General features: G+C 55.0%; 1 protein-coding gene across 1 annotated transcript in view; it reads left to right on the plus strand.

Moving 5' to 3' along the window:
• Sim2 (single-minded family bHLH transcription factor 2) overlaps positions 1 to 26,039 on the plus strand; it is a gene marked incomplete at its 5' end in the record, with an annotated part of 40,818 nt that overhangs the window by 13,332 nt on the left and 1,447 nt on the right. The window contains 8 exon segments of the mRNA XM_013504633.1: positions 5,480 to 5,588; positions 9,430 to 9,515; positions 12,047 to 12,246; positions 16,339 to 16,445; positions 21,830 to 21,977; positions 23,213 to 23,381; positions 24,271 to 24,676; positions 25,976 to 26,039. Coding sequence (XP_013360087.1) covers positions 5,480 to 5,588; positions 9,430 to 9,515; positions 12,047 to 12,246; positions 16,339 to 16,445; positions 21,830 to 21,977; positions 23,213 to 23,381; positions 24,271 to 24,676; positions 25,976 to 26,039 — 1,289 coding nt within the window.

Raw genomic sequence — 26,039 nt, forward strand, 5'->3', positions numbered from 1 at the left:
AGCTCCCTCACAATCACCGTTTCTACATTTCCCAGGGTTACTATTCTCCAAATGCCCACTTTGCCCTATTTAGAATTAATCACAGAGCTCCTTAGTTTTATCCGGATTGGTCTCTATTCCTGACAATTATGGCTGAATGACCTTGATTGGATTATTTACTTTCTTCAGTTGAAATTTATAAAACCATGGGTAGTCTCACAATAATGTCAGCGAACATAACAAAACATGTCACGTACTTTTAAGATAACTGGCAAAAAAATCTTCACTGTTGTTGAATGTTAAATTGAGGTCTGAGCTCCCTAGCCATCAAAGCAAAAAGGGAAATGTACTCAGTTGTATGGTTTTGTCTAACAGGGCAGGAATTTAATGTCCTGGAGCCATAAATAATAAAACAAGGCCTGCTGTGTTCCTCTTTCAGGGTGACAGTGAGAAACAGATCAAAGTAACCATGTTATGTGATACATAAACTATAGGGAACTATACAAAAGCCATGTAGCCCCACAGTCTCATTAGAACAAAGTTACAAGTACAATCCTTTGTGAGCACCAGTGGAGGCTGTGTGGCCATTTGGGCTTCTCTCTCTCCCTCTCTTTCTCTCTCTCTCTCTCTCTGTCTCTCTCTCTCTGTCTCTTTCGCATCCTCACACATTACTTGCTTCCATGCAACTCCCGCAATAGTCCGGTTAATGTAGCCGAGCAACTCAGTCTACCATCCTATTTTTCTGTGATTTTCCCTTTTTATGTGCAAAGTAGAGGGGACCGATTATGAATCCACTAATTAAGAACAACCAGGATACTGGAGAGGTGACAGCCAGGCCTTTCGTTCATGCTTAGCTCTGTGGGGGGAAGTCTAGGCAGTCTTTGCGTAAAAGCGTTACGTTCCCTTCTGATCATATGCAGAAACACAGCTCGTATCATCACGTTGAAGGGAGAAAGGGACCATGTGCTACCATTTCCCCGGAAGTCGTAGAGATACCATTTATCTGTTTCCGGTAGAGGAGACAGTGTGAAAAAAGATAAGCCAAACTGTGTACAGCAACTGGTATTTTACCGATTTTTCTGCAAGGCTGGGTGAGTCTTTTTCCACGGCTACAAACGTGGCATAGGGAACTAGTCAGAGAAGCAGCAATGACCTGCTCTCAAGTCTGGGGCTGTTCATGATTAACTCCATGGGAGGAAAGCTAGACAGAGTCACCGTGTGTATTTTTTTCCATTTTCTTCACTTAAACGGTAAAATACGGTATTAAATAGGATGCCACACACCCAGCTGCTCTTTTAAAAATGTTTTGGGCTGGGGATATAGCTCAGCGGCTCAAGCGACGGACTAGCAAGCGCAAGGTCGCGAGTTTGATTCCCAGTACCAAAAAAAAAAATGTTTTGCCCCTTTTCGATTATTGTTTTATTAGCAAAGCATCAGGCACATATAACAAACATGAAAACTTTATGAAAATAGTGTATACGTTGGGGATATAGCTCCGTGGCAGAGCACTTGCCTGCCGTACACAAGGCCCTGGCTTCCATCTCCAGCCCTGGAAAAAAAAATTGGCTTAAAGTTTTTTAAGAAAAAAAGTCACCAGAGATTAAAAAAATATATAGGGGGCTGGAGATGTAGATCCGTGGGAGAGCGTGTGTTAGACTTTCGTGTCACTCTGGGTTTGGTACCTAGCGTGTGTGCACGCACAAGCAACCCACCAAAGTGTTAATAAAGTTTTACCCACTAAGCAGGAAAACCCTTTCCGTAGACTTCCTGCTGAACAGCAGTAGTCGTACCAGCTTATACTTACGTGGAGCTCTGCTGTGCTCTTTCAGTTATTCTCAATGACATTATCTCCTTAGTGAGGGTCGTCTAGGTCAGAGTTAAACTCCCTGTTCGTGGCTATGGGCACCATAAGCCCTTAGCTTTGCTATAATCACATGGCCATTCGAGGCAACAGGGGTTGGTCTGTCTTATTCTGGTTCTGTCTGGACTATCCAAATAATTATCTCAATTATCTATGTGAAGATTCAGTAATTTTCATATGCTATAGGCCCATCTCCATTCCACGTACAGCCTCTTAGTAAACTTCTTTTTATAAGTGTCAGACTAAGAGAGCTACTCCCCATGATAGAGTTTATTAGTTTATTTCTGTTTTTAAACTACCACACGCGATCATTACTGTAAACCTTGGTACCACAAAAATGACAAGGATAACCACAAAATACAAGTTGCCCCTTCCGCTGAGGGGCTGAGACATACGTGTGTGCGCGAATGAAACACAGACACGATTAAATTTATTCGGAGAGGGTACTGAGAGGGGCGCTTTTAGCTGTGCACACTTACTAAATTATTTACTCCTTGTTGTTATTTTTTAAATAATGCAATTCTTTTTACTCATATTTGAGACAGGGGAGAAAGCTCCATATAGTTGTTTTGTTTTTTTTTTTTTTTGTTGTTGTTGTTTTTTGGTTTTTTTCCGGTACTGGGAATCAAACTCATGACCTCGAGCTTGCCAGGCAGGTGCCGTGCCGCTGAGCTAAATCCCCAGCCCCTCTGTATAGTTGTTCTTGTACACACGTTTAGGGCTCCTTATGGCTGAGATTTCCTTACCAAAGTTGCATGCCTTATACAAACACCTAGATAACTAATACCCGTTTTCAAAGAAACACAGACATGTATGAAATAGCTGTTTATGAGACACATAAAGAAAAATGTAATATTTGAGATTGATGCCGGAAACACAGCCATAAAAATAGAGAGGGTGTTGCTTAAGACACAGGACCCACTTCTCCCATTCAGAAGGAAAAAAAAAAGGATAGTATTTTATGTTTGTTGACATAACTTGAACCCTGAAACTCAAACCATCTTATTTTAGCATGCTTAATTTACCATACTCAGCAGAACCCCCATACAGCGTACTGTGCATTTTCCCAGTGCCGCTTGTCCTGCCCTGACTCGAAGATTGCGCATTTTAGGCTTGCGTCTATCATCGGCTGCTTGCCTGGCAGGAGGCAAAGCTATTCGGCAAAACATAAAAAAGCTCTTAGTAGAAAGTCTTTCATTTTGTAATTAGCGGGGTTTTGCAAATACTAAAATATCACATGGAAGTTCTGCTTTAATAAGGCTGTTGTGCGATACCTACCTGCAAGTTTAGGAGCAACTATTTTCTCCCTCTCTTTATGGATTTACAATTATATAAATATTATATATATATATAGAGAGAGAGAGAGAAGGGGGAGGGAGTCACATTTGTTCCAGCATTCAAAAGCATGAATAGATATGTAAGCACAGGAAATACCATGTCAACCATAATTCTGAATTAAGGTCAGAACTCTTTTATCATTCCAAAATTCATTCTGTAAAAACATTTCCGTTATTTGAAGGCTGATTTACTTTCAAGACAGCGTTTGAGTTTTCCAGTCCGTTTTATAATGGACCCAAGAATTCAGAATAGCACAGGGGATCACAGTGCACACCTGTAATTGTAGCACTCGGGAGGCTGAGGCAAGAGAATCCCCAAGAGTTTGAGACTAGCCAGGGCTCCATAGTGAGTTCAAGGCCAGGCTGAACTACATAGTGAGACACTGTCTCAAAAAAAAATTCAGAAAACAAGCTTTTTCTCCATGCTCCTTCACCCTCTCCCTTTTCCAACTCATGATGATAATAGGAGCTTTGAAAATGGATGAACAACTTTGGGGTTAAAACACAAATCTGATTTTGGAAAAGCAGAGATACAAGGTTTTCTTTTTTTTTTCCTGGTACCGGGATTCAAACTCATGACCTCACGCTTGCCAGGCAGGCGCTGTGCTGCTGAGCTAAATCTCCAGCCCCAATACAAGCTTTTCTGTAAGTTCCTGAAGATGTTTCTCTACAATGCCACCCTGTATGTACTTTTTTTTTTTTTTCTCAAAAAGAACTTCAAGCAAACCAGAAGGTTTGATCATTTTCCCTTAAAAACGTGGGTATGGGAGAAATGATCGGCCAATACAATGTTTTTTTTTGAGACAGGGTCTCACTATGGAACCCAGGCTGGCCTTGAACTCCCAGGGATCTTCCTGCCTCAGCCTTCCAAAAGCTGGGATTACAGGCATGTCCACCACGTCTGGCAACAAAATTTTTCCATTTTATTTTTTTCATTAAAGAAATCCCACTGAAATAGTGAATTAAAACAAAAAGCCGACTCCCTATTTGTTAGCCTCTAATGCCCCACCTGGACAGAACTTCACATTGAATCCTCAGGAAGGAAGGGACCGTCCTGTCTCGAAAACCTGGCTTAAATGTTGCTGGTTTACTTCAACTTTCTAGGATTACCAGGAATGAAATCACACACCAACTTTCCACGTAGGCCCATCTCCGAGGGGGTCAGTCACAGAGCCTCGGTGTGAAGGGCGTGTAGAGAGGGTTTCTGTCCTGGGTTTTCTCCGTGGCTCTGTTTGCACAGGGTTGGAAGGAAACATTCCATGAGTAATGCAGGAAACAGAACCAGGAAAGCCTTTTGGGCGCAGGATTCCTTCTCAGGAAGCCACCTGGCTGGTTGCGCTGCTCCCTGAGCTGGTAGTACCCGGTGGCCTCCGGACAGATGTCCCTCTGCCAACTGTGGGCCGCATGACTGCAGCCCCAAAGCCAGGGACCAGGCTCTGCTGCCTCCGCCCCTCTGTCCCTGAGGGCTTGGAGAGGTCTTCGGCCTCACAGCATTTGTGTTAAGGACGCTCGAAAGGTTCTGAGGATCAGGAATTGCACTTCTGAGTGAAAAACCCGAACGGCGTGGTTTTCCCGGAGTCGCCACTCCTGCACGCGGCGTCGGCCCAGAGGCCTGCCGAGCTGTCTCCTGGGTGGCGCGTCTGGAAGGAGGTGGTGTCCCCGTGGGGAGGTAGCAACCCCAGGAAATAATCGCCACATCACGAGGCTCTCTGGAGGGGACCCAAGTCCTCCTGCAAGTCACGCAGAGACCCAGCCGCGCCCCTGGGCGGGAGCCCCAGTATCAGCACCGTCATCTTGGACCGGGAAGCCAGGGACACATTTCTGGCAGCGTGAGAGAGGCTGGCAGTGTCTGCGTCTTGGTTCAGAGCTGAGGGAGAAAGAGCCGCTGTCGGGCAGGCCCTCCACACCTCGCTTCTGGGCTGGTCGGCCGGAGGGGACAGGAGGGCGCCCAGGAGGGCATGGCTGCTCCCCCACAGCCCCTCGATGGCGCTCGCGTGTGCCGGAGGGCCGGGAGCAGTCTTGTCCCCAGCTGGCCGGCTTCTCTCCATGCCGCACTGCCAGGCGCGCCCGCTCCCTCCTCCAAGCCCCCCTTGTGTCTTTCCTTTTGGGGTTCTCAGAAGGCCTCGGGCTCTGTCATGTATGGCAGATGGTTTGGGGCCGGCTGGACAAAGGCAAATGTTTCCTGTGTGGAGAAGCTGTGGGCTGTGAGGGGAGACCCAAGTCCTGTCCCCGGCAGCGTGCAAACCGGGCCCCTCGCTGAGAGGCCACTGGTGACATTTGTGACCCTTCCTTCCCTCACCAGGTGGAGCTCACGGGCAATAGTATTTATGAGTACATCCATCCCTCTGACCACGACGAGATGACCGCTGTCCTCGCGGCCCACCCGCCTCTCCACCATCACCTGCTCCAAGGTATTTGGACGACTGGAAGGAAGCAGGCCCCGTTCTTAACTGTGACCAGGGCTTTGCTTCCCACACCTACCAAGGGGTTGGGGGTTGACTAGGGCACACACCCAGCACCCACCAGGTGGAGGTTGACATTTGTGCCTTGTTTTTTTGGTTCTGTTTTGTTTTGAAGATAGAGTCTCAGTTAATCCAGGCTACCCTTGAACTTGCTGTGTGACCCAGGGTGGCCTCAAATTTGAGATCTTCCTGCTTCAGCCTCCTAAGTACTAGAATTGTAGGCGTGCATGCCACTACATCCAGCTTGCTTCTGCCATTTAAACCAACATTGCTGAACCCCTCTTAAGTGCCAGAGACTGTTCAGAGTTGGAGATAAAAGTGATCAAAGCCTGTTCCCCTCATTTATAGACTCCTGGCTTTGAATTCCAGCACGGCAGTGTCTAAGGGTCTAGGCCCGGGCCGCTGCTTGTATAGATAGGACCTAGGGGCTGGGAGGGCCACGCAATTTTGAAGAGATAATTGTACCTCTCTTTCCTCTAGATGAAATTTAGCATTTCCCTTGCTACTGACCTGTAGGCTGCCCTGGGAATTATAGTCCCAGGGTTTTGCTAAGCACACACGTCAAAAATATTTTCACATCGTATTAGGTCACTGTGGAGAGTTAAACACATGGTTTATGCTCGCAGCTACTTTGAAGTTCCAGGGGTTCCGAGCCCTGCTACTGAATCTTGTTATGTAGTGTAGTGACAAAGCAGCACATTCACCTCCATGTCACTGTGTGTTTCAGTATTTTGATAACTTTTCCTTGTGTAATCTTACGTATTTTATTTTACACATTTAAGAGCATTAATTACTCTGAGCAGGGATCTAGGCGTTATGCCACGGCACACATCACTTAAGCAGCCCTGGGTGTCACCCAAGCGACTCCTTAAATCATAGCTGCAGTGAGCGCTAGGAGGACACAGAATTGATTCCAGGGGCCCTGGCCTTTTAACCCCCCCTGTGAGTGTACGGTGAGGCCGGCAGGCATGCTGACAAATGGCTCTCCTGTGTGCCTTGGACTACGGCACCCACCTTGGCCAAAATTCCCCACTGGAACAAAGCATACACGATGAGACTTCAGGAGCAATGAGAAGAGGGTTGTTAGCCACAGGGAAAAAGTGAGTTCCATTCTTACCGTTTCTAATGCTCCCTGGGAAGCATTATTAGAAGCTCTGGAGGAGCACACTCAGCTGTCAGACCCCTTGCAGCTACAGCTTTGTGTCCCTCATTTCTAGCTCCAGCAAGGTGTGATCACAATGCATGGGGAATGTTTACATTTTTAAAAATTTGTTTGTCTGTTGTTGAGACAGTCTTGCTATGTAGTTCGGGCTGGCCTCGAACTCACAGCAGTCTTCCTGCCTGAGCCTGGGTGCCGGGATTATAGGTGTGTGCCACTATGTGCACAAAACTTACTAGTGTACAGGACGCCTTGCCTGTTTCAGACCCTTCTTCAGAGCCATTCATCCTGTTAATCAGGCAGCTACCCCGTTTCCAAGGAAGCAGGCGTCACAGGCCACAGCTACCCTCTTCACCAGGTCTGGCACTGTGCGACTTCTGGCTCTCCCTGAGTAGAAATGACCTTGAACAGTAAAGGTTTTGTTGTTGTTGTTGTTGTTTTTCGTTTTCTTTTCCGGTACCGGGAATCGAACTCACAACCTTGCGCTGCCAGGCAGGTGTTGTGCCACTGAGCTAAATCCCCAGCCCCCTGAACAGTAAATGTTTTCAATCAGTTCAAAGCACTGAGGCAGCCACAACAGCACAACTAAAGACACTCAGGAAAGAGGACGTGCGGAACTGCTCCAGAAACTTGGAAGAATGACGGGATAGGTGTGCTGGAAGCCAGGGGGAGTACTGTGGGGAAGGGCCTATGGCAGTGTGTCTTTTACTGTAGTCAGTTTTTAAGTTTTGTTTTGTTTTTTTTTTTTTAAATAAAAGGAGGAAAAAATTAACAGACAGACAACATTTTACAACATAGCAAAAGAACAGTACAGACAATACGGAGTTATAAACAAAGTGGTAGGGAATTAACAATGGTTGTTGTATTACATATTTATATCTTCAAAGTGGCTTCTCATGAAAACAGATAGAGACATGCAATATTGGTCAATCAAGGACTCATTAACAGTTTCTTTCAGCAAAGAAACAGAAGACAGAAGAACAACCATGTTAATTATCCTGTATATACATACCTACAAAATTTCTTCTTCTTGGTTTTTAAGTTTTAAACATTCCATTCTGAGACCATCACATACCTATGAGTCTGACCCCTCCTTCCTAAGGAGAGAGCCCGCTGTGTTAGATTCGGGGACAAGATGGGGGCTGGGCTGTGAGCCCTACTTCCTTGGAAGCAGGACAGCTGCCTACCTAACAAGAAAAATGACTCTGGAGAAGTCATTTCTAACACAGCGGGTGTAGGTGAGAGCACCGAATCTGATTCTGATCCTCTGACTGTGGGTTAACACTGGACACAGACCCCAGGAGTCTTAGGGACTTCCTCAGGACACATGGGGGTGCGGCTTTGAAGCGCCGCATCGGTACTGCTCGCACGGGGCCCGCTTCTCCCGTCAACCCTGCCTGCATTTCCCCTTCCCCTTGCTTAGCCTCCAAAATACCCGCAAAATGAAAGCAAAGGAAGCTTGAAATCTCGTGAGACCGTCGGACCTCTGGGGGGCAACAGTGGGAAAGGAGCAGAGACAAGGCTAGGGTGTGGGGGTCACACACTTCAGTGCCAGCGGAGGGCTTCGGGCTGGGGTTCCTCCATAACTTCTCACCTGCAGGGTTGATTTCTGCATCTGACGGAACCCCCATTGTTTTATGGTAGATGTGTGAGAGGAGGGCCCTTCCCGGGATGGGTCATGAATTCCCAGGTGATGTTTCGCACCTCTGCTTCCACAGTGCCACGCTTAGCGGCGTGGTCCAGACAGGTGGCCGGGTTAGACGAAGCTCCAGCCCTGTGAATCCGGGCTGCGGGGGGAATTGTGGGTAAAACATGGCAGCCCCGCCAGGAGCCTGTGTGGTAATTCTCTAACTTCCAGAGGGTGGTCTCCACCCTCAGAGAATGTGGAAGGCCTTGCTTCCATTCTTAGTGGTAACTCTTCTTTAAAGATTAATTTATTAACTTTCACCAAGTGGCTGTTTATTTAGAGTGGGTGACCTCACCCTCACCCAGAGGTGTGGCATTTCTGTTTGTGCCTGGGAATGCTGGCGTCCCTGAGAGCAGAGGTGTTTCTGTAAAGGGCCATGTGCAATGGCCAGGCCGGAGATTTGTGTGTGTGCTCTGGGAAAGAAAGGAGAGAGAGCTTTGGCCTAGTCACAGCTGTCAGGGGACCCGGGAGGACAGAGACACAGACATTCTTCCAGAGTTGGAAATGAAGGCCGGAGCCTTGATCGGACCACACTGGGTCTCAGAGCCCACAGCAGAGCTGGCAGGAGGTGCTGCGGTTGGCTGCCTCTGCCAGGGAAAGGGGCTAGGTTGTGGCTGGTCCTTAGTATCTGCTACCCTGACAGAAGTCAGACACTTCTGGGGCTTGCTTGTAGCTCGGCTGCCCATCCCTGAACTGGCCCAGGCCAGGGGATGGAGGGGATGCGGGCAGGTGGAGCTCTGCCAGGCCACTCCTTGGCCCCAGGCTGGCCTGCGCAGGTTCTTGCTGTCGCCTTGGGTCGCCTGCCCTCCTTTGGTGACCGCAGAAGCTGCAGCAGAAGGTCTCTGGGTTGGGGCTCTGGCCCTGGGAGTTTCTCAGAGCTGTTGGGGGGGAAGGTGGGGGAGCAGGTGGGATATTCGCCCACAGAACCTCCCTCCTGCTTTCAGAATACGAGATAGAGAGGTCGTTCTTCCTCCGAATGAAGTGCGTCTTGGCCAAAAGAAATGCGGGCCTGACCTGCAGCGGATACAAGGTACGCGGGGCCCTGGGGGGGCAGGAGGAGCTGGCTTGGGCCTCACTGTGTCACCCCCGAGATTGTGCACAGAAAGGAAGGTTCTGGAAGCCAACATGTCACCCGGCCAGGGCAGAAGTCACAAGTGACCTCTCCTGGCTGCCTAGAAGGCCTGTTTGAGGGCTGGCCCCTTGCAGGGAGGGTCTCATCACACCAGGCCAAGAGCTGAGGTGGCTCGGGACATGTGAGCCCAGCACCTACAGTTCTACTTTTTGTGGTGCCGCTGTCCCTGGAGTTTGTGTGGAGAACCCGCTTCAGGGCAAGGTCAAGGCGGCAGGGAGAACTCAGAGCACAGAAACATTGCTCATGTTCCAGAACCTTCGGCCAAACCCGCTACCCACAGCGATGGTGAGCAGCAGCCTCTGCGAGGCATGATTCCTTGCTCTGATAACACCGGAATCTAGGAACTGGTCACCTGCAAGAGCCAGCCCGCAGGTTTTGTTTTGTTTGGTTTTGATTTTTTGAGACAGCATCTATGTATTTCAGGCTGGCCTTGAACTCACTATGTAGCACACACAGGCCTCAAACATGCAGCGATCCTCCTGCCTCTGCCTCTTGAGAGCTAGGGAATTGTGTGTAAAACATGGCACCAGCTGGCAGTGTTTCACCACAGGGTTCAGGTCAGCTGCTCCCAGACTGGAGCACAGGTCGGGGGAACAGGCCCTTCAACCCTCCAGTCCCCTCCCCGATGCCTCGCCCCTCTCCCAAGGGTCTTCTCTGCCGACTCTTCCGCCTGGGAGAAGAGTGGTCACTTCCGGCCTCCACTGTGGAGCTGGAGGCAGCTGGTGGCCTTTTCCAGGAGCTTCTGCCCCTTTGAAGTAGAGGAGGGAAGGCGGGGCAGAGGGGGATGCATGGGCACCTTGTGCCCGTGTTCATCCTGGAATGCCCTCCCAAGCCCCGGTGCCCTGGGCTCTCCCTGCCCCTCGACCCCTCTTCAGTCGGCCCCACGCTGAGCTCTTCCCTGTGATCTTTACCTCACTCACTCTGGTTTTGTTCCTTTGTTTATTTTAGTTATTTCAGTTTTTTGAAGACTCAATCTCGCTGTGTTGTATAGGCTGGTTTTGACCTCACTAGGTAGCCCAGGCTGGCCTTGAACTTGTGGCGATCCTCCTGCCTCAGCCTCCTGAGTGCTGGGATTACAGATATGCACCACAAGGCCTGGCACATGCTGTTTTTATATTTTGTGGGGAGATAGTTATTCTTACTGATGCCAGCCTTTTTGGACCTCTCTGGGCCAGCCTGGGGAGCCCCCTGCCTTACCCTGCACCCAATTGGGACCCTTTAGATGACCTGGGTCTTGATTTGCTTCTCCTCTCATGAACCGTCCAGCTGTCTAATTTTGAGAAAAATACACCACCTATCTATTTCATGCTTGGTTCTCTCCTCAGCAAAATGAGAGCTGACTTGAAAGATTTTGAGATTTATTCAGCTCTAAATGTTAAAATGTTCAGGAATCCTGGAAGAAGGGTTTTTGAAAAGATAATTTTAAGGCTAAGATTTTAGCATTCACTACCAAGTGTAATGGTGACCATGATCCTAGCGACTTTTTCTTTCTATCTTTCTTTCCTCTTTCTTTCTTTATTCCTTCCTTCCTTTCTTATTTGTTTATTTATTTAGCAGGGCCAGGGATCCTATCCAGGGCCTTGGGTGTGGGTGTGAAGCAAGGCAGCACTGTACCACTGACTGCACCCCCCAGCCCATTTACTCACTTGAAATACTATGAGTGCTTCTGATTTTGGGGCTTAAAACCACACAGATGTTTCTGCCTGACCGTGACACCATGCATTCTCTTCCATATGGGCTTTGGCTCTAACACTTGGAAGGGCTTTTATGCAGCCTATAGTTTATTAAAACCTTGAATGATCAATAAGCCCAAGACATAAAAATTTCAAATACATTCAAAAGGAAGCCTTAAAAATTCTACAGGTAGTGAATTCTTAACTTACAGAGTGATGTAGCATGTCGGTAATGCAGACATCAAACTCAATCCCCCCGGAAGGGTGGAGCCATTTTAACTACCAAGTGGAGTCCCCATGCAGCACATGGGCAGCAGGAGCGGAACAAAATGCTTTTCTCCTGTTCTCAAATCACAATTTGTCAGTGGGTTAATTTTTTTTTTTTTTTTTTTTGGTTTTTCTCCGGTACCAGGAACCGAACTCACGACCTTGCGCTTTGCAGGCAGGCGCTTTGCCGCTGAGCTAAATCCCCAGCCCCCGTCAGTGGGTTAATTAATATGAATCTACCGCACAGGAAAGACCCCTGATTGGTGGGATTCCTTGCGCATAATCAGTTGGTTCAGACAACACCTATACTTCATGACATTGCTTCCTAAGAGGGCAGCACAGCAGATCAGGTTGACTGCAGAGCTCAGAAGAAGCTGGGCTGGGGAATATTCCAGAACCTTCTAGAACAATGAGTCAGGAGGGGCAGGCAGCAGCCTAAGCCCTGGTCAGCAGGGCCACTGTCACCTGACTCGTCCCCTGCCCTCCCAGGTCATCCACTGCAGCGGCTACTTGAAGATCAGGCAGTACATGCTGGACATGTCCCTGTACGACTCCTGCTACCAGATTGTGGGGCTGGTGGCCGTGGGCCAGTCGCTCCCGCCCAGCGCCATCACGGAGATCAAGCTGCACAGTAACATGTTCATGTTCAGAGCCAGCCTGGACCTGAAGCTCATCTTCCTGGACTCCAGGTAAGTCTGGCCCCCGCCGCTGCTGTGACTCCCAGACAGCCCTGACGGTGGCAGTTGGCCCTGGAAACTGTGATATTGAGCCCAACCCTAAGAAGGATAAGTCCGACGGAGAATGCGGATTAGAAAGGGATTTCTGGAAGTGAGGCCTGGATGGAAAGAATTACCGTTGGCCTCCGGAGTCGGGCTTCGTTGTAATTAATCAGTTTCTTTCTGCTTGAGTCACCTCGCTGGAGTTTGTCCCGGAAACCTGGGTGGTGGGCACGAGGCAGCCCATGGCCTCCGCTCTCTGCCAAGGTGGTCAGACTTCAGGACAAACAGAGATCTCCGTGCTCAGGGGCACGTGAAGCTTTCAGATCCGCGGCAGCCACCAGCAGGTCAGGTCAGAACAGGAAGTGGTGAGGTCACTGCCCTGGGGGACGCTGGACCCAAGGTCCGCAGTGCTCAGTGTGTCTGGACTGCAGAGGTGGCAACTGAGGCAAAGGATGACTCTTGTTCCCCCAGGCCTTGCAGGGGCTGGCTTGGGAAACCGCAATGGAGAGCTTCCGGTCTCACCCACCCAGCACAGTCCTTTTATCTTTTTAAATTTTATTGATTGATTACGGTACTGGGAATTGGACCCAAAGCCTTCACACTGAGCTATGTCCCCAACTTTTAATTTTTTTTTATTTTTTCTTCTTCTTTATTTATTTTTCTTGAGACAGGGTCCTGCTAAGTCACTAAGTTGCTCAGGCTGGGTTTGCACTTGCAGTCCTCCTGCCTCAGCTTCCCAGGGTGCTGGGATTACAGGCATGTACCACCACGCCTGACACTCACAGGTCTTTTTATCTTTTATTTAAAAATTTTATTTTATTTTTAATTGGTAATAATTGTACTTTTACATAGGATGAGGGAATACATTAGGGTTGCAGTGTGGAATAGGTATGGAAATCCTCACAAATCTCGAGGCTTGAGTTGCTAGGGCTTTCTTCCCTTTTCTCGTTGCCAAAATGACAGAGATGCCCATCACGAGCTCCCCACAAGTCTCAGGAGAGAAGAAATTAGATGACAGATGTGACACATATGGAAAACCAAGCCTGTGCAAGCAGAATAAGGAGAGACGCTCACCCTAACCTGGGTGTGCGGCACAGGAAGGGTGCATGCATTTGCTGTGAAGTCAGAATTGACTCGTTCTTTTTTTTCTGTTTCTGTTTCTTTCTCCCCACAAGACAGGTTCTTGCACTCTGGCCTTGAACTCCTGGGTTCGAGCAATCCTCCTGCCTCAGCCTCCCCAGTAGCTGGATTACAGGAGGGTACCAAGGTGCCTGGCTCCTGAGCTTTTAATTGTTTCTTTTTTTTTAACTTTACTTATTAATTAATTAATTATTTATTTTGGGGGCTAAGGAATGAACCCAAGGCCTTTGCATGGAGCTGCATCCCCAGCCCCTTTTATTCTTTTTTTATTTTAAGACAGAGTCTAAGTTTACTGTGTTGCCCAGGCTGTGTGGAACTTGAGAGCCTCCTGTCTCTGCCTCCCAGAATCCTGGGATTATAGGTGTGCACCACACACTCAGGTTTTTTTTTTTTTTTAACTCTTTAAAAATTGCAGTAAAATATCACATAAATTGATAATTTTTAAGCACTTATTGATTCTCTGTTTGAGGAGAATAAAGCAAATCTACCTGGTTGAGGGTGGGGGGTGAAGGCAGGTGTTGTGGATGCACCTCAGAGCCGTCCAGAGCGCGAGAGGCGGTGAGCATTGGCGCAGCAGAGCTGGCAGTGTCATCCCTAAAACGCCAAGCAAGAGCGAACAGAACTGTTTGGGGGAGACCGCCAGCACCTTTGGGGGTGGCCAAGTGGTGACAGATGCTGTTTCCCTGACTTGCAGAAGCGGGGACTGAGGAGAGGAGGCTGGGCCAGCTGCCTCCCAGCCTGGTGTGCGCAGTGTTGGGGCGCCCTTTCCCAATTCAGGAACCATTTCTGAAGAAAGTGGGCTGCCCGAGGGCCGTACTGAAGGAATTAGGGCAGATCTGGCTGGTTTCTCCCTGGTTTTGCTTCCTAATATTTCACAGATAATTTGAGAAAAGCCAAAAGCCAATGAATTCTCCAGAAGAGGGAGGAAGGAGGTGTCCCTAGAGGAGAGATTTGAAGTCCTCCCAGTGAAGGCGGGGAGGAGGTTAGCCAGAAGCCACCGTCTGTTCCCTGAAGGTCGCCTCAAATGTGGCCTCTGTGGAGCATCCTGGGAGCGCCTGCCCTTCCGATGGGGGGCTGCTATCTTGAAGGAGAGCAGAAGGGCAGCCATCTTGAAGGGGAATAGAAAGGCGGCCATCTTGAAGGAGACTTCCTGTCCCTCCTGAAACCCTGCGCTTCTTCCTGCTCAGTATGAGGAAGCTTCTGGAAAAACCTTGGGGCTCCTCCTAAATTTCTTTCATCGAGGAAGGACTTGAAGAGGTAACAGGAGTGCTGCAGGCTCCTTTGCAGTCGTATGGTCTTTGTTCCACTTGGTTGTGGTTCCAGTCATCTTGGAAAGGCCTTGGGCTGGGGACGCAGAGACCCGGGCAGGGCAGAGATATCAGTTTCTGCACCCTAACCCCAGCAGCCACAGGGAGGGGTCGGCTGGCCCCGCAGCCCCCAGTCACAGGAGCGGGAGCGGTGAGCTTGGGGGTCCACGGCACCCCACCCGGCCAGCGTGAGACACAGCTGAACTCGGCATACCCCGCGAGCTGGCTCCTCCGGGGTGTCGGTTTCACTCTGAAACCATAGCTGGTGCTTTGGGGAAGGATGGGTGAAGCCCGCGATGTTTGGGGTTTGGCAGGTCTCTGTGACAGGCCATCAGACACTACGGGTTTGGAACAAAGCAGGAGGGCGTCCTGCCGAGCCCTTCCCTCCCCTTTCATTTGTGAAGCCAGTGTGGACTTGGATGAGAAACCTCATCCGGGTGCTTCTGATCCATGTACACGCTGGGGCCTTGCCCCAGGCCTCCACACCCAAAGGGTCTGAGCAGCCTCTTTCGTCCGCGCTGTGGAGATGCCTGGCCTTCTCTTCGGGGGACGCCAGATGTCTCAGCTTTCCTGCAACAGAGTTGGACTCTGAGGGGGCTCGGAGTTCTAGGTGGCCCTGAGATTTGTCCCTTGAACCCCGGATGACTGGACTTGGGGCCAGTGACGCCCCGTCCCCACCCCGGAGGCACCGTGTGGGAAAGTGCCTCCACCGGGGCCGCTCTGGGGACACACGAGGCTCTCCGAGATTTATGACCCAAAGCCCGAGCAGAGCTCAACAGAAAGGGAAGAGAGTTCAGGAACGAAAGGCCGGGTTTCCTGTTTAATTTGCAACTAACACTTCCTGTCCTGGCGAGCAGTGCTGCAGGTGTGACCTGCCTCAGTCTCCCCTCCCCGGCCTCCAGAACTGACTTGTGGCAGCCTCAACCCCCCAGGAACCCTGCTTGTCCCCCTTTCATCTGTTCTTGAGTATCTGTCACCAAGACACTCAGGCCCACCGCCTCTCTAGCCCCGTCTCCCCGCTGCGTGGCCCCGAGCCTGGGAAACTGCCACTGCCCCCCGGTGTCACCTCTGGACGGAGCAGTCCCAGGGTCGGCTGCTGTGGCCTCGGCCGCCGACAGCCACTTCTCTTCAAAGAGCCGAGTGGGAAATGAATACGCCGGCTCGCTGAGAGGAAAGAAGGGCCGTGTCACAGAGGCGCTGGGAAAGGCTTCCGTCTCCTCCGAGAGCTTAAGGCTCCCCTCGTAGTCACAATATCTGCAGATGGCGCGCTGTTTTCTGGGGGTCTGAAATAATCCTCCTCTGATCCGAGGCTTAGACTCCGCCGGTTAGCCCACGGCTCCCCTCGTAGGAGTGGCCCAGCCCCCCGCTGCGAGGCCCCCTGTGCTGAGGAGGAGTGTCCGGTGTGGAAGGGACTTAGAAACCCGCACCCAAGTGCCCACCGGCAGACCAGGGGAGAGGCAAGGACGAAACACGATGTCCGTGTGAAATAGCACGCCCTCCATCGTCGTGGTCCCCCGACAAGCTTAACCTTGAGAGGGTACAGTTCGAAGCCATCCCACACGTGCTCCCCGAAGAATAGAGCAGGGTAACTCATGGAGCTGCGGCTGTCCCGCAGGGTGACGGAGCTGACGGGCTACGAGCCGCAGGACCTGATCGAGAAGACGCTGTACCACCACGTGCACGGCTGCGACACCTTCCACCTGCGCTACGCGCACCACCTCCGTGAGTACTGCGGCCGGGCCGGGCCCGGGGCGGGGTGCCCGGGACGCGAGGGGGCGCCGGGGCCGGGGCTGGGGGCATCTGTGAGTCTTAGACCTCGGTGTGACTTCTATCGGGGATAAGCTCCGCTCTTCGTGGCCCGTCCCGCCGCACCCAGGTGCCTGATCAGTGACACGGATGGTGTGGGTTGCGTGCAGTTGCCCGGGTCCTAGACTGTGGATTGGGATCTCGGCTGCTCCGTGAGAGCTGCACACCATTGCAAAGAGCAGAGTGGAGCTGGCGTTCCCTGAGCCCTGGCACGTGACTGTGTTGCCCCGTGGGAAAAGGCAGCTTGGGGCAGGTGCCTTCGTCACTGGTGCGGTCAAAGGAGGGACAGATGGAGTGGGCAGCTCCTCCTCCTGCTGCCCAGCCCCGAGGCCGGGGGCCAGCCGAGGCTGCTGGTTAGCGGGCGCCGGGGACGGAGGGTTCGGAATCTCCGCAGCGTGGCCGGGGCGCAGGGCGTCGGCTTGCGCTGTTAGCTAGGAGACCTTACGGGACACGTGGCTGGTGGCCCGGTGGGAAATGGACAGCGGGTCCAGGGGCTGCGGCTGCGTTGTCCTCCTGCCTGTGCAGGGTGGACGGTGGGCAGTGAATGTGATGTCACCTGTGTGTCACTGTTGGCACCCCACAGCACCCCACAAGCTACCTGCATAAGCAGGACTTGTGGCGGGGCAGACTCCTTATCATTTTGTGCGTCCTTTCTTTTCTTTTTTTTTTTTTGAGGTGGGGTTTTGCTATGCAGTTTAGGCTGGCCTCCAACTCAGTGATCCTCCTGCCTCAGCCTCCTGAATGAAGGCATTACAGGCATGCACCACCACGCCTGCCCCCTTTCAGTTTGTTTTAAAAAACAAACCATCGTCTCCCACAAAGACCTCTGTCACTCTAACCCTGCTTGGTAGGGAAGCAGCTGACAGCGCTTGTGTGGACTCTGTAGGTCAGAGTCGCTGACTGGAGCCGGAAGTGTTTCTGTAGGGAATCAGACATTTGGGGGACCTGCAGGGCTGCTGTGAGGATGGTGGGGGGGGCTCTGGAGACCGGAAGTGGTGGAGGGGAACATTGTGGAGGGTGGGAACCCTTTGTGCGCCGCCCTCCCTGCAGGACCCCAGGCTGCATCCCAGGCCTCAAAGCGGAGAAAGGGAACTCACGTGTTCACAGGTTTCGCTTTGCTTTATTTCACTTGTGTGCCAGGGACTGAACCGCCCGGCTGCACCCAAGCCAGGGCCCCCATGGTCACCTCTGCCCTCTCATGCCCGGCTGAGGGAGGGGCCGGGACTGTCCCTCCTTTGGAAAAGCTGAGAAGGCTCCAGCAATGCTGGTTGTGTTGCTTTTGGGTCCCTGACGTGGAGACGTGCGAGAGAGCCCAAGGAGGCTGAGTCAGGCAGACCTGGATGCACCTGCTCTGGTCTCAAGTCTTCCTTCTGTGGTCCCACCACAAAGCAGGCTGAAGCAGGCTGGTCTTCTGCCCACTGAGGGCCTTGACCGCTTGCTGCCTGCCTCAGGAGGCGTCCTGTGATGTACACTGTAATCCATTCCATCACACAGGAAATTTCCCATTTCCAGATGTCACAGGGATCCGAGGGAAGTAGGAAAGCGCAGGCGCCCGGAGGGGCTGATGAGAAATGAGATGGGTGCAGTGCTGCCCCAGGGAGGGCGGGGCACTGTGGTCCTGAACTCCTGCTGCTGCTCTGCGGCTCTGAGCCGAGCTGGGCCCGGGCAGTCTCAAATGGCTGCCTTTGAGCCCCTGCGCCCGCCTCCGCCCGCCTCTGCCCCTGGCTGGGTCTTGTGTGAGCTAGAGGGGCCCCCATGGCGGCTGCCTGGAGCCCAGGTGCTGCCCGGGCGCGGCATGAGTGCCACCTAAGGCCCTGAGCTGACACAGCCCTCAGGACAGCGTGACATCGCTCCCCCCCTCCCCCGGACGCCCGTGGAGTAAGGAAGCTGCTGGACTCCAGCTGCGGCCCTGGGTTCGGGCGCAGGGACTCACTGGGGTGGCCACTGAGACCTGGGGGGCGCCCAGAAGGGCACGGGGGGCGGGGAGGTGGCCCCACAGGAGAACCGTCTGGGCCTGGCGGGAGCTTGAGCCCAGGTCCCTGCGCTCTGGCTCCTGTGGGTCCCGGCTCCGCGTGGCCTGGAGGGTGCGGACTCCCCGCTCACCGCACACCTGGCCAGCGTGGCTCTGCCCCAGGAAGGCCCGTGCGGGACAGCGGTCCCAGCCTTGGGAAGTGGCCGCGGCCTGCGTGGAGGTCGCCTGGCCCCAGCCCTCCCCGGTGCCACGTGCCCATGTGCCAGCTCTTCATGAGCTTCTCCTGGTGCAGCCCGTCTGTCGTCTGCTTGTGCTTGTGGGTCACACCTCCCCTGCAGACACCACGCCTCCCTGCCCACGGCCCCCACTGGCGACTGGTGTCCTCACCAAGCTCCCCTGTGCGGCCGGGCACCCACCCCCTCGCTGTGCACTCCTGCGTCCTCTCCTGGGTTGGTGTCGGGCGCCACCACCTCTCCCCCCAGCCCCCACTTGTCCCCACAGAGCCTAGTCGGGTGACCAAGTCCTTGTTTCTGGAAGGTTCTCCCATCCCTCGCTGCTCAGATCTGCGAGGCCTGGCGCGGGAGCTCAGGCTGCTGTGACTGTCGCTCGGCGCCACGGGCCAGGCTGGTTTCCTGCCAGGCTGAGGCGGATGCCCGGCCCCACCTCACAGGGCTGCTTCCGTGCGGCCTCTCTCGGTGGCTTTAGACGGCGTGTCCTCACGAGTGCCCTGCGTGTCTGTCCGGGCTCTCCCGATAAGGCCCCAGTCACTGGCTCAGCACAGAGCGTCTGAGCTCACATCGCTTGACTCCCACTGTCCAGACCCACCTTCGAGGCAGCCCTGCTGAGGTCCGGGCTGAGGACCCCGCACAGGAGTTCGGGTCAGGGACACACTCCAGCCCATGGTGAGGATGCTCTGTAGTGCCACGGCCTTGTCCTCGGCCGAGCAGAGGGCACAGGTCCTCGTCTGTAGCTTGGCCACACGGGCCGGGGTGGGCAGGTGCGATGTCAGAGAAGGTCAAACGCTTCCAGGCCAAAGCTGCCTTCGAGCTGGGAGGTCGGCCTGAGCCACGGCCACACCGTGCGGGGACTCCCGGAGGAGCGGGGAGGGCCTGCCCTCTGCACAAATTTTCATGGAGCTGGAATGTCCCCCCCAGAGCGGCCTAGGAGGAACCAGGGTAGTGGGCTTTCGTCTGAGCCTGGAGCACCCAGGGTCAGCACCACTGCAGGCTGCTGTTGGACACGCCGTGGTAGATGCACAGTCTGACCTCGGGAGCTCGTGGTTCAGGGACCTCTCCCTGCCCCTGTCTGTCCCCTGTAAGAACGGCTTTGCCTTACAACCCTCTGGCCCAGGTTCGCTCCCGGCAGCTAATTAGGGATGGCAGCCCGGAGGAGGAGTGGCGCAGACCCAGGAATGCGGCGACCAGTGTCTAGGGTTGCAGTGTGGACCGATGTGCCGACTGTTAGCACGGGTCACAGAGAAGCGGGAAGAAAGAAACCCGTGTGCGTGTCTATTTGGTCTGTGTCCCTCCCCGCGGAGCCGGGGGAGGTCAGAGATCACAAAATCTCGGCCGCGCTTCTTGCGGGGTATTTGTGACGGCGGCCACGCGCAGAGGGGAGAGCGGGGAGGCGCGGGGCTGCCGGCGGCCACACAGGCTCGGGCAGTCCGGGCCGGACGTTGGCGTTGCCTGTGTTGGTTCTTTGGGGGCCGCAGACAGTTGCCCACCACCACGGGCTGCTCCAGGGAGCCTGCCGAGGCCGTCGCCCCTCGCCCCTCACCCCTCGCCGCGCACTTGCTGGCACTGCCTGTTAGCATTTTGTTCTTCTCTCAGACCAGATTCACACCACGTAAAACTCACCTTTTCTCGCCATTTTCAGTGGCGTGCAGCATCCAGAGCGCTGTGCCGCCAGGGCCTTTTTTCTCATTCCGCACATTTTCATCGCCTCGGAAGAAGCCTGGTCCCTGCTACCGCGCATGCCCGACCCTCGCCCCCAGCCCTGGCCGCTCCTCCTCCGCCCCCGCCCCTCTGGGTTTGCCTGTGCTGGACGCTTCACACCACGGAATCCCACAGCGGGTTCGGTTTTCTTGCACTACTTGCTGACCCGATGCCTCTATGCCTAGCGAAGTGTGTGGAGCATGTTTGGCCCTTGGCACGTGCGTGCGGTGTTTGTTCTTTGGTGAACTGTTTGTTCATGTTCTTTGTTTTTAAAGCTTTCGTGCTTTTAATTAATTAATTTTTGCTTGAGACAAGGTCTCCCTATGTAGTTCAGGCTGGCTTTGAACTCATGGTGATCCTCCTGCCTCGGCCTCCCCAGTGCTGGGATTACAGGTGTGCCACCATGGCCTGTTTAAATTTTTTGGATTTTGGTAGGTAGGGTCTTAGGGTTTTTATCAAGTAGTATGAACTCTGTAAATTAAGGTGAGTGACTTCTCGACAGTCCTGCTCGAGGCATTCTTTCTCCTCACTCACCCATTTTGCGGTGGGTGCTGAGGTGGGCCACAGAGCCATCTGCAAAGGGCTACACATGACAGCAGGGGAGTCTGCTGGCAGCCGAGGGGTGTGGTCTGGGAGCTGCTGGGGCTTCTTCCTGCAGCCCTGTGGCCGACTCCCCAGCTCCTTGCTCAGGCAGCTGCTAGGTGGGGGCCATGCCCTCTCAGGAGCGTCCTGAAGCTGGCTGGGATGGGGGGCCTTTAGCAGCTTTTCCTCTCCACTGCCAGCCCAGGCCTCTGGCCTTTCCCTCCCCTCCTCCCCTCCACAGAGGCCAGAGGGGAGATCACAGTTTACAGGTGCACGGAGCTTTGGGGGGCTGTTTGTGCCCATGCATGGAAGATGAGCCCACGGGCCCAATTTTCAGGAACTGTGTCTTCGAGCCAGGGGCTTTTCTACTGTAGCATAGGACATTAACGCACCCCAGGAAGACGGGTAACTGGGAGAAAGTGCCAGCGGCAATAGGATGGCGAGCAGTTTCACTGGGAGCTCACACCCGTTCTGGTAGACGGTGAACCGCAGCACCAGTCCGACACTGAGAAGAAAGCTGACGTTCCCGTCTTGTTTAAATAATTACAGCTCTCACGCCCTCTGCCTAAGAACGATTTGGGGCATTAACATCTCGGTGTGGTGTTTTGGATACCCAGAGGCAAACCTGATTCTGTGGCTCTGCCAGGTCCCCCGAAATACTGCCTGTCCATGGCGGTCGGAGCCAGGAGCTGTCCAGTTCTCAGTGTCCCTGGCCCCAGAGGCGCGCACAGGGACGCAGGTCCCCGGGGGGGTGGCATCCCCAAAGCGGGGCCTGCCGTGGGCCGAGGACTCATGTCGCCTTGTGCTTGCAGTGCTGGTGAAGGGCCAGGTCACCACCAAGTACTACCGGCTGCTGTCCAAGCTGGGCGGCTGGGTGTGGGTGCAGAGCTACGCCACCGTGGTGCACAACAGCCGCTCCTCCCGGCCGCACTGCATCGTGAGTGTCAATTATGTCCTCACGTAAGTCAGCGTATTTGTTCCTCTCCTCTCCCTCTGCCCCTCATCACGCCCCGTCAGCGCCATCTCGCCCCCTCCCTCCCGCTCTTTCTGAACTGTTCATTTGTGTCCTGTCCTGTTTGGGCTGGGACAGTCCAGTCACTTGGGAAGGTCCGAGCTGAGCAGGGGGCCCTGTCCTGGTGCCGGGGGAGGCCACCTGTCTTGAATGGGGCCCTGTCACGATACGAGCCTGTGCTGTCTGTCAGTGCCCACAGCCTGAACGGCCCCGCCACTTGGGACAGCAGAAAGCTCCCCACTTTCCCATCTTCCTGCAAGTGTCGCAAATGAGGGTGAATACGTGGCCCCTTAAAAGACCCAGAAGGTGCCAGGCATGACGGCATACACCTGGAATCCCAGAGCTCTGGGAGGCTGAGGCAGGAGGATCACAAGTTCCAGCCCAGCCTAGGTAGCCTAGTGACTTAGCAAGATCCTGTCCCAAAATTTTAAAAAGGGCTAGGGATGTAGCTTAGTGTGAAGGTCCTGGGTTTAGTCCCTAGTACCTACACCCCTCAAAGACCCGGGGGTGAGCTTCAGTCATAGATAGTTTCAAGGCCACTAGAAGCGGCCCTGGCCTGCACCTGACGCCCTCCTGCTCCCCTCTTCCCACCTGGGAAGCGCCCTCATTTGTGTCCTGAGCGCAGCGCAGGTGCAGGCTCTGGGTGAGACGACCCGCAGGTCCCTGGTGTGTGGAAGGAGAATGGCCAGGGCTGACTGCAGGAGAAACGTTTCTCCCGAGTGCAGGCTGGCACTCTGGAGGGCCCTTCCGTGCCCTGAATACGACTCGGCCCGGCTGGCAGTGCAGGGCAGAGGTGCAGCCCTGACGTGAAGCTAGCTGAGCCCGGAAGCCAGGCTTCTGCACCTTAGGGCTCCCACCGGCACTCCCTCGGGGGTTAGAGAAGCCAGAGCCATCGATACCCGTGCTCCCTGTCCCTGTCCTCGCAGCCTTCCTCGGGCCCCACCATCCCAGCCACCTCTGGGGCCAGCTGGGACAGAGCAAGCCGGCCTCCCTCTGTCCCTGCCAGACGCCACTGGCCTGGCTCAGCTCCCCCGGTGCGCCTGGGGATGCGGACAGCAGGACACTGGTGAGCTGTCCTTCCCAAACGCTGTCCCCAGCCTCGGAGGTGAGGCACCGCTGGCCCGGGAGCCATCTCCCACTGTGCCTGCCCGACGTGACCCGATGGCCCGCTCTGGCCCTCCAGGGACATCGAGTACAAGGAACTGCAGCTGTCGCTGGAGCAGGTGTCCACTCCCAAGGCGCAGGACTCCTGGAGGACCCCCTCGTCTACCTCACAAGAAGCTAGGAAGCTAGCGAAGCCCAGAAACGTGAAGATGAAGACGAAGCTGAGAACAAGCCCCTATCCCCCGCAGGTAACAAGTGTCGGGGGTGCGGCTGACGTCTGTCTGTCCCTGGGGCTTGGACACGTGGGCGTGTTTGTTGGTGTTTGTTTATTTATTCTTCTTCTGGTACTGGAGGCTGAACCCAGGCCTACACACACAGCTACCTCCCCAGCCCTTTTATAGTTTTACTTTTTTATTTGGAGCCAGGGTCTCACTGTGTTGCTAAATTGAACCTGCAGTCGTCCTGCCTTAGCCTCCCAGAGAGGTGGGAGGACGGGTGTGCGCCGCCATGCCTGGCTCACACTGGCGCACGTTAAGGAATGAGGACCTGGGAACACGCAGCAGGGACACCCCCACAGAGTGCAGCCGGGTCCTGCAGGCGTGTCCCCGCCGACCAGCAGCGGCTCGGCTTGGGGAAAGCCGATACCCGGGTGGGCAGTGGAGAACAGCAGAAAGGTGCCTCTCGGGAGAGGGCAGGTCAGGCCGCCGGGCCGTGCAGACGCTGGCTAGGACACCAGCCCGTGCTGTTTCTGCGACGTTTTCTGTTTGGTTTTGAAACAGGGCTTTATATGGAGCCCCTCATTTTAAACTCCTGGGCTAAGCGAGCCTCCTGCCTCAGTTTCCTGAGGAGCTTAGATGACAGGTACACACGCCACGGTGCCCGGCTCACAGCATTTTGACAGTGAAAATCTTCCCTCTTTTTTAAATAACGTGGTTCATGCACCCTAGGAACTAGGGATGTCCACCTGTGTCCCGTGTGCGGTCAGCTTACATTGGGACTCTTGTCACCCGGGGGCTTGGTCGTGTCCCTACCAGGGCCTCGTGCTGGGGTAGGTCGGGCTCTCGAGCGAGGCTGAGCCGGGAAGCTCAGACCCGCCGCGCCCCTGGGCCGGGCGTCCCCGTCCTCTTTGCCACGCAGCAGTACGGCGCGTTCCACGCGGACAGACTGGACTGCGGCCAGCTCGGACCGTGGGCGGCCGGCGCCCCCGCCAGCACCCCGGCGGCCCCGGAGCAGCAGCTGCACGCCGAGGGCGGGGACCTGCTGTACGCGCCGCCCTACAGCCTGCCCTTCTACCGCTACGGCCCCTTCCCGCTGGACGCGCCCGTCTTCGGCAGCAAGAAGCCCGCGCCGCAGGCCAAGCGCGGGCAGCCCCAGGGCCCCGCGTGCGAGGTGGCCCGCTTCTTCCTGAGCGCGCTGCCCGCCGGCAACGAGTGCCAGTGGCATTACGCCAGCGCCCTGGGGCCCGGCAGCCCGTCCGCAGCCCCCAAGAGCCTCCCCGAGCCGCCCGCGGCCGCGGCCCGGCACCTGGCGCCCGGCTTCGAAGGTGGGTGCCGGGGACAGCGCGCGGCGGAGGGGAGCAGGGTCCTCGCGGCCGGCTTGGGCGCCGGGGCAGAGCTCGCCTGGCCCGGGGGGACGGCGCCCCCTCGCCCCGGGGGAGCCTCCCCTGCTTCCCGCGAGCGGGGGGCGCGGGGAGAGCCCCCGGCCCGGGCCGCTGCCGACAGGGTAAAGCGCAAAGGGAAACCGAGGATCCGGCCTCCACCGGACGCCCGGCCTCCTTCGGTCCCTGAAAAGGAGAGAGGATTGTTCGAGTTCCCCGGGGCGTGTGTTTGAACAGACGCCGGCTGGTCACTGCAGCCGCGCGAGTCACGCAGTGAGCCCAGCGTGCGGGAGTGACAGGGAGACCGGGCCGCGGCTAGAGACCCGGGCTCCAGCCTGCGGCCCACGCAGTCTCGGCCTCAGTCTCCGCATCTGTGCACCGGGCTGTGAGCCCTGTGGCACGCGCCTGCCGCGGCTGGCTCACAGCAGGCCGACAGGAGTGGCCGTCGGCGGTCTCCTGGTGGCCGCTGAGCGGGTGTCCTCCGGCACAGCACCTGCTCCCTGGGCGCAGGGCCTGAGGGGCGGGTGGCTGCAGGAGGCGACACCCACGCACCGATCTCACCCGCTCAGCGTAGACCAGGTGGCACGCCTGCCCTGCCGAGCCACCGGCGCCAGGGCAGATGGTCCCCGGGACCGGGCCTCCGAGGCAGGGTCAGAAGTCGAGACACACTCCCTCGCCCCCTGGATCAGAGGGCTGTGATTTTGAAAATTACCGGCTTAGAAAAGACCAGGTCTGGCCCAGGAGCCAGGGTTCCTCAGCTGTGGACCCGCAGCACCCATGGATGCCCTGGGGCCCTGGCACAGCTAAGGATGGGATTTTCCCAAACTCCAGGGAAGAGACTCAGCGAAGGGTTTGGCCAGTAGTCCAAGGTTTAGAAATAGTCCAGGGTTTTGAAAATGTCGACTTGAGATAGATTTGTTTCGTTTTTGTGGTGCTGGGTGTGGAATCCAGGGCCTTTACACTGAGCTATATCCTCAGCTCTTTTTATTTTGTATTTTTATTTTTTATTTTGAGACGGAGATCTCACTAAGTACTACGTTGTCTGGGCTGGGCTCCCACTTTGGTGCTTCCTGCCTCAGCCTCCGGAGTGCTGGGGTTACAGGTGTCCGCCACCACGCTGGGCTTTCCCAGGACCTTTCCAGGGGCCACTGGCGACTGCATCGCCCACGGGGAAGGAACGGCGCGGGTGGCCGGGGTGGGTGGCTCCGGACGCGCGAGCGTCTCACGTGTCGCCTGTCCCCGCAGCAGCGCCCGGAGCCGTCGCGCGCAGGTTCAGCGAGGACCCCGCGCCCCAGCCACCGCCGCCGCC

Source organism: Chinchilla lanigera, unplaced genomic scaffold (assembly GCF_000276665.1).
Source record: "Chinchilla lanigera isolate Chin_1 unplaced genomic scaffold, ChiLan1.0 scaffold00006, whole genome shotgun sequence".
Classification (NCBI taxonomy): domain Eukaryota; kingdom Metazoa; phylum Chordata; class Mammalia; order Rodentia; family Chinchillidae; genus Chinchilla; species Chinchilla lanigera.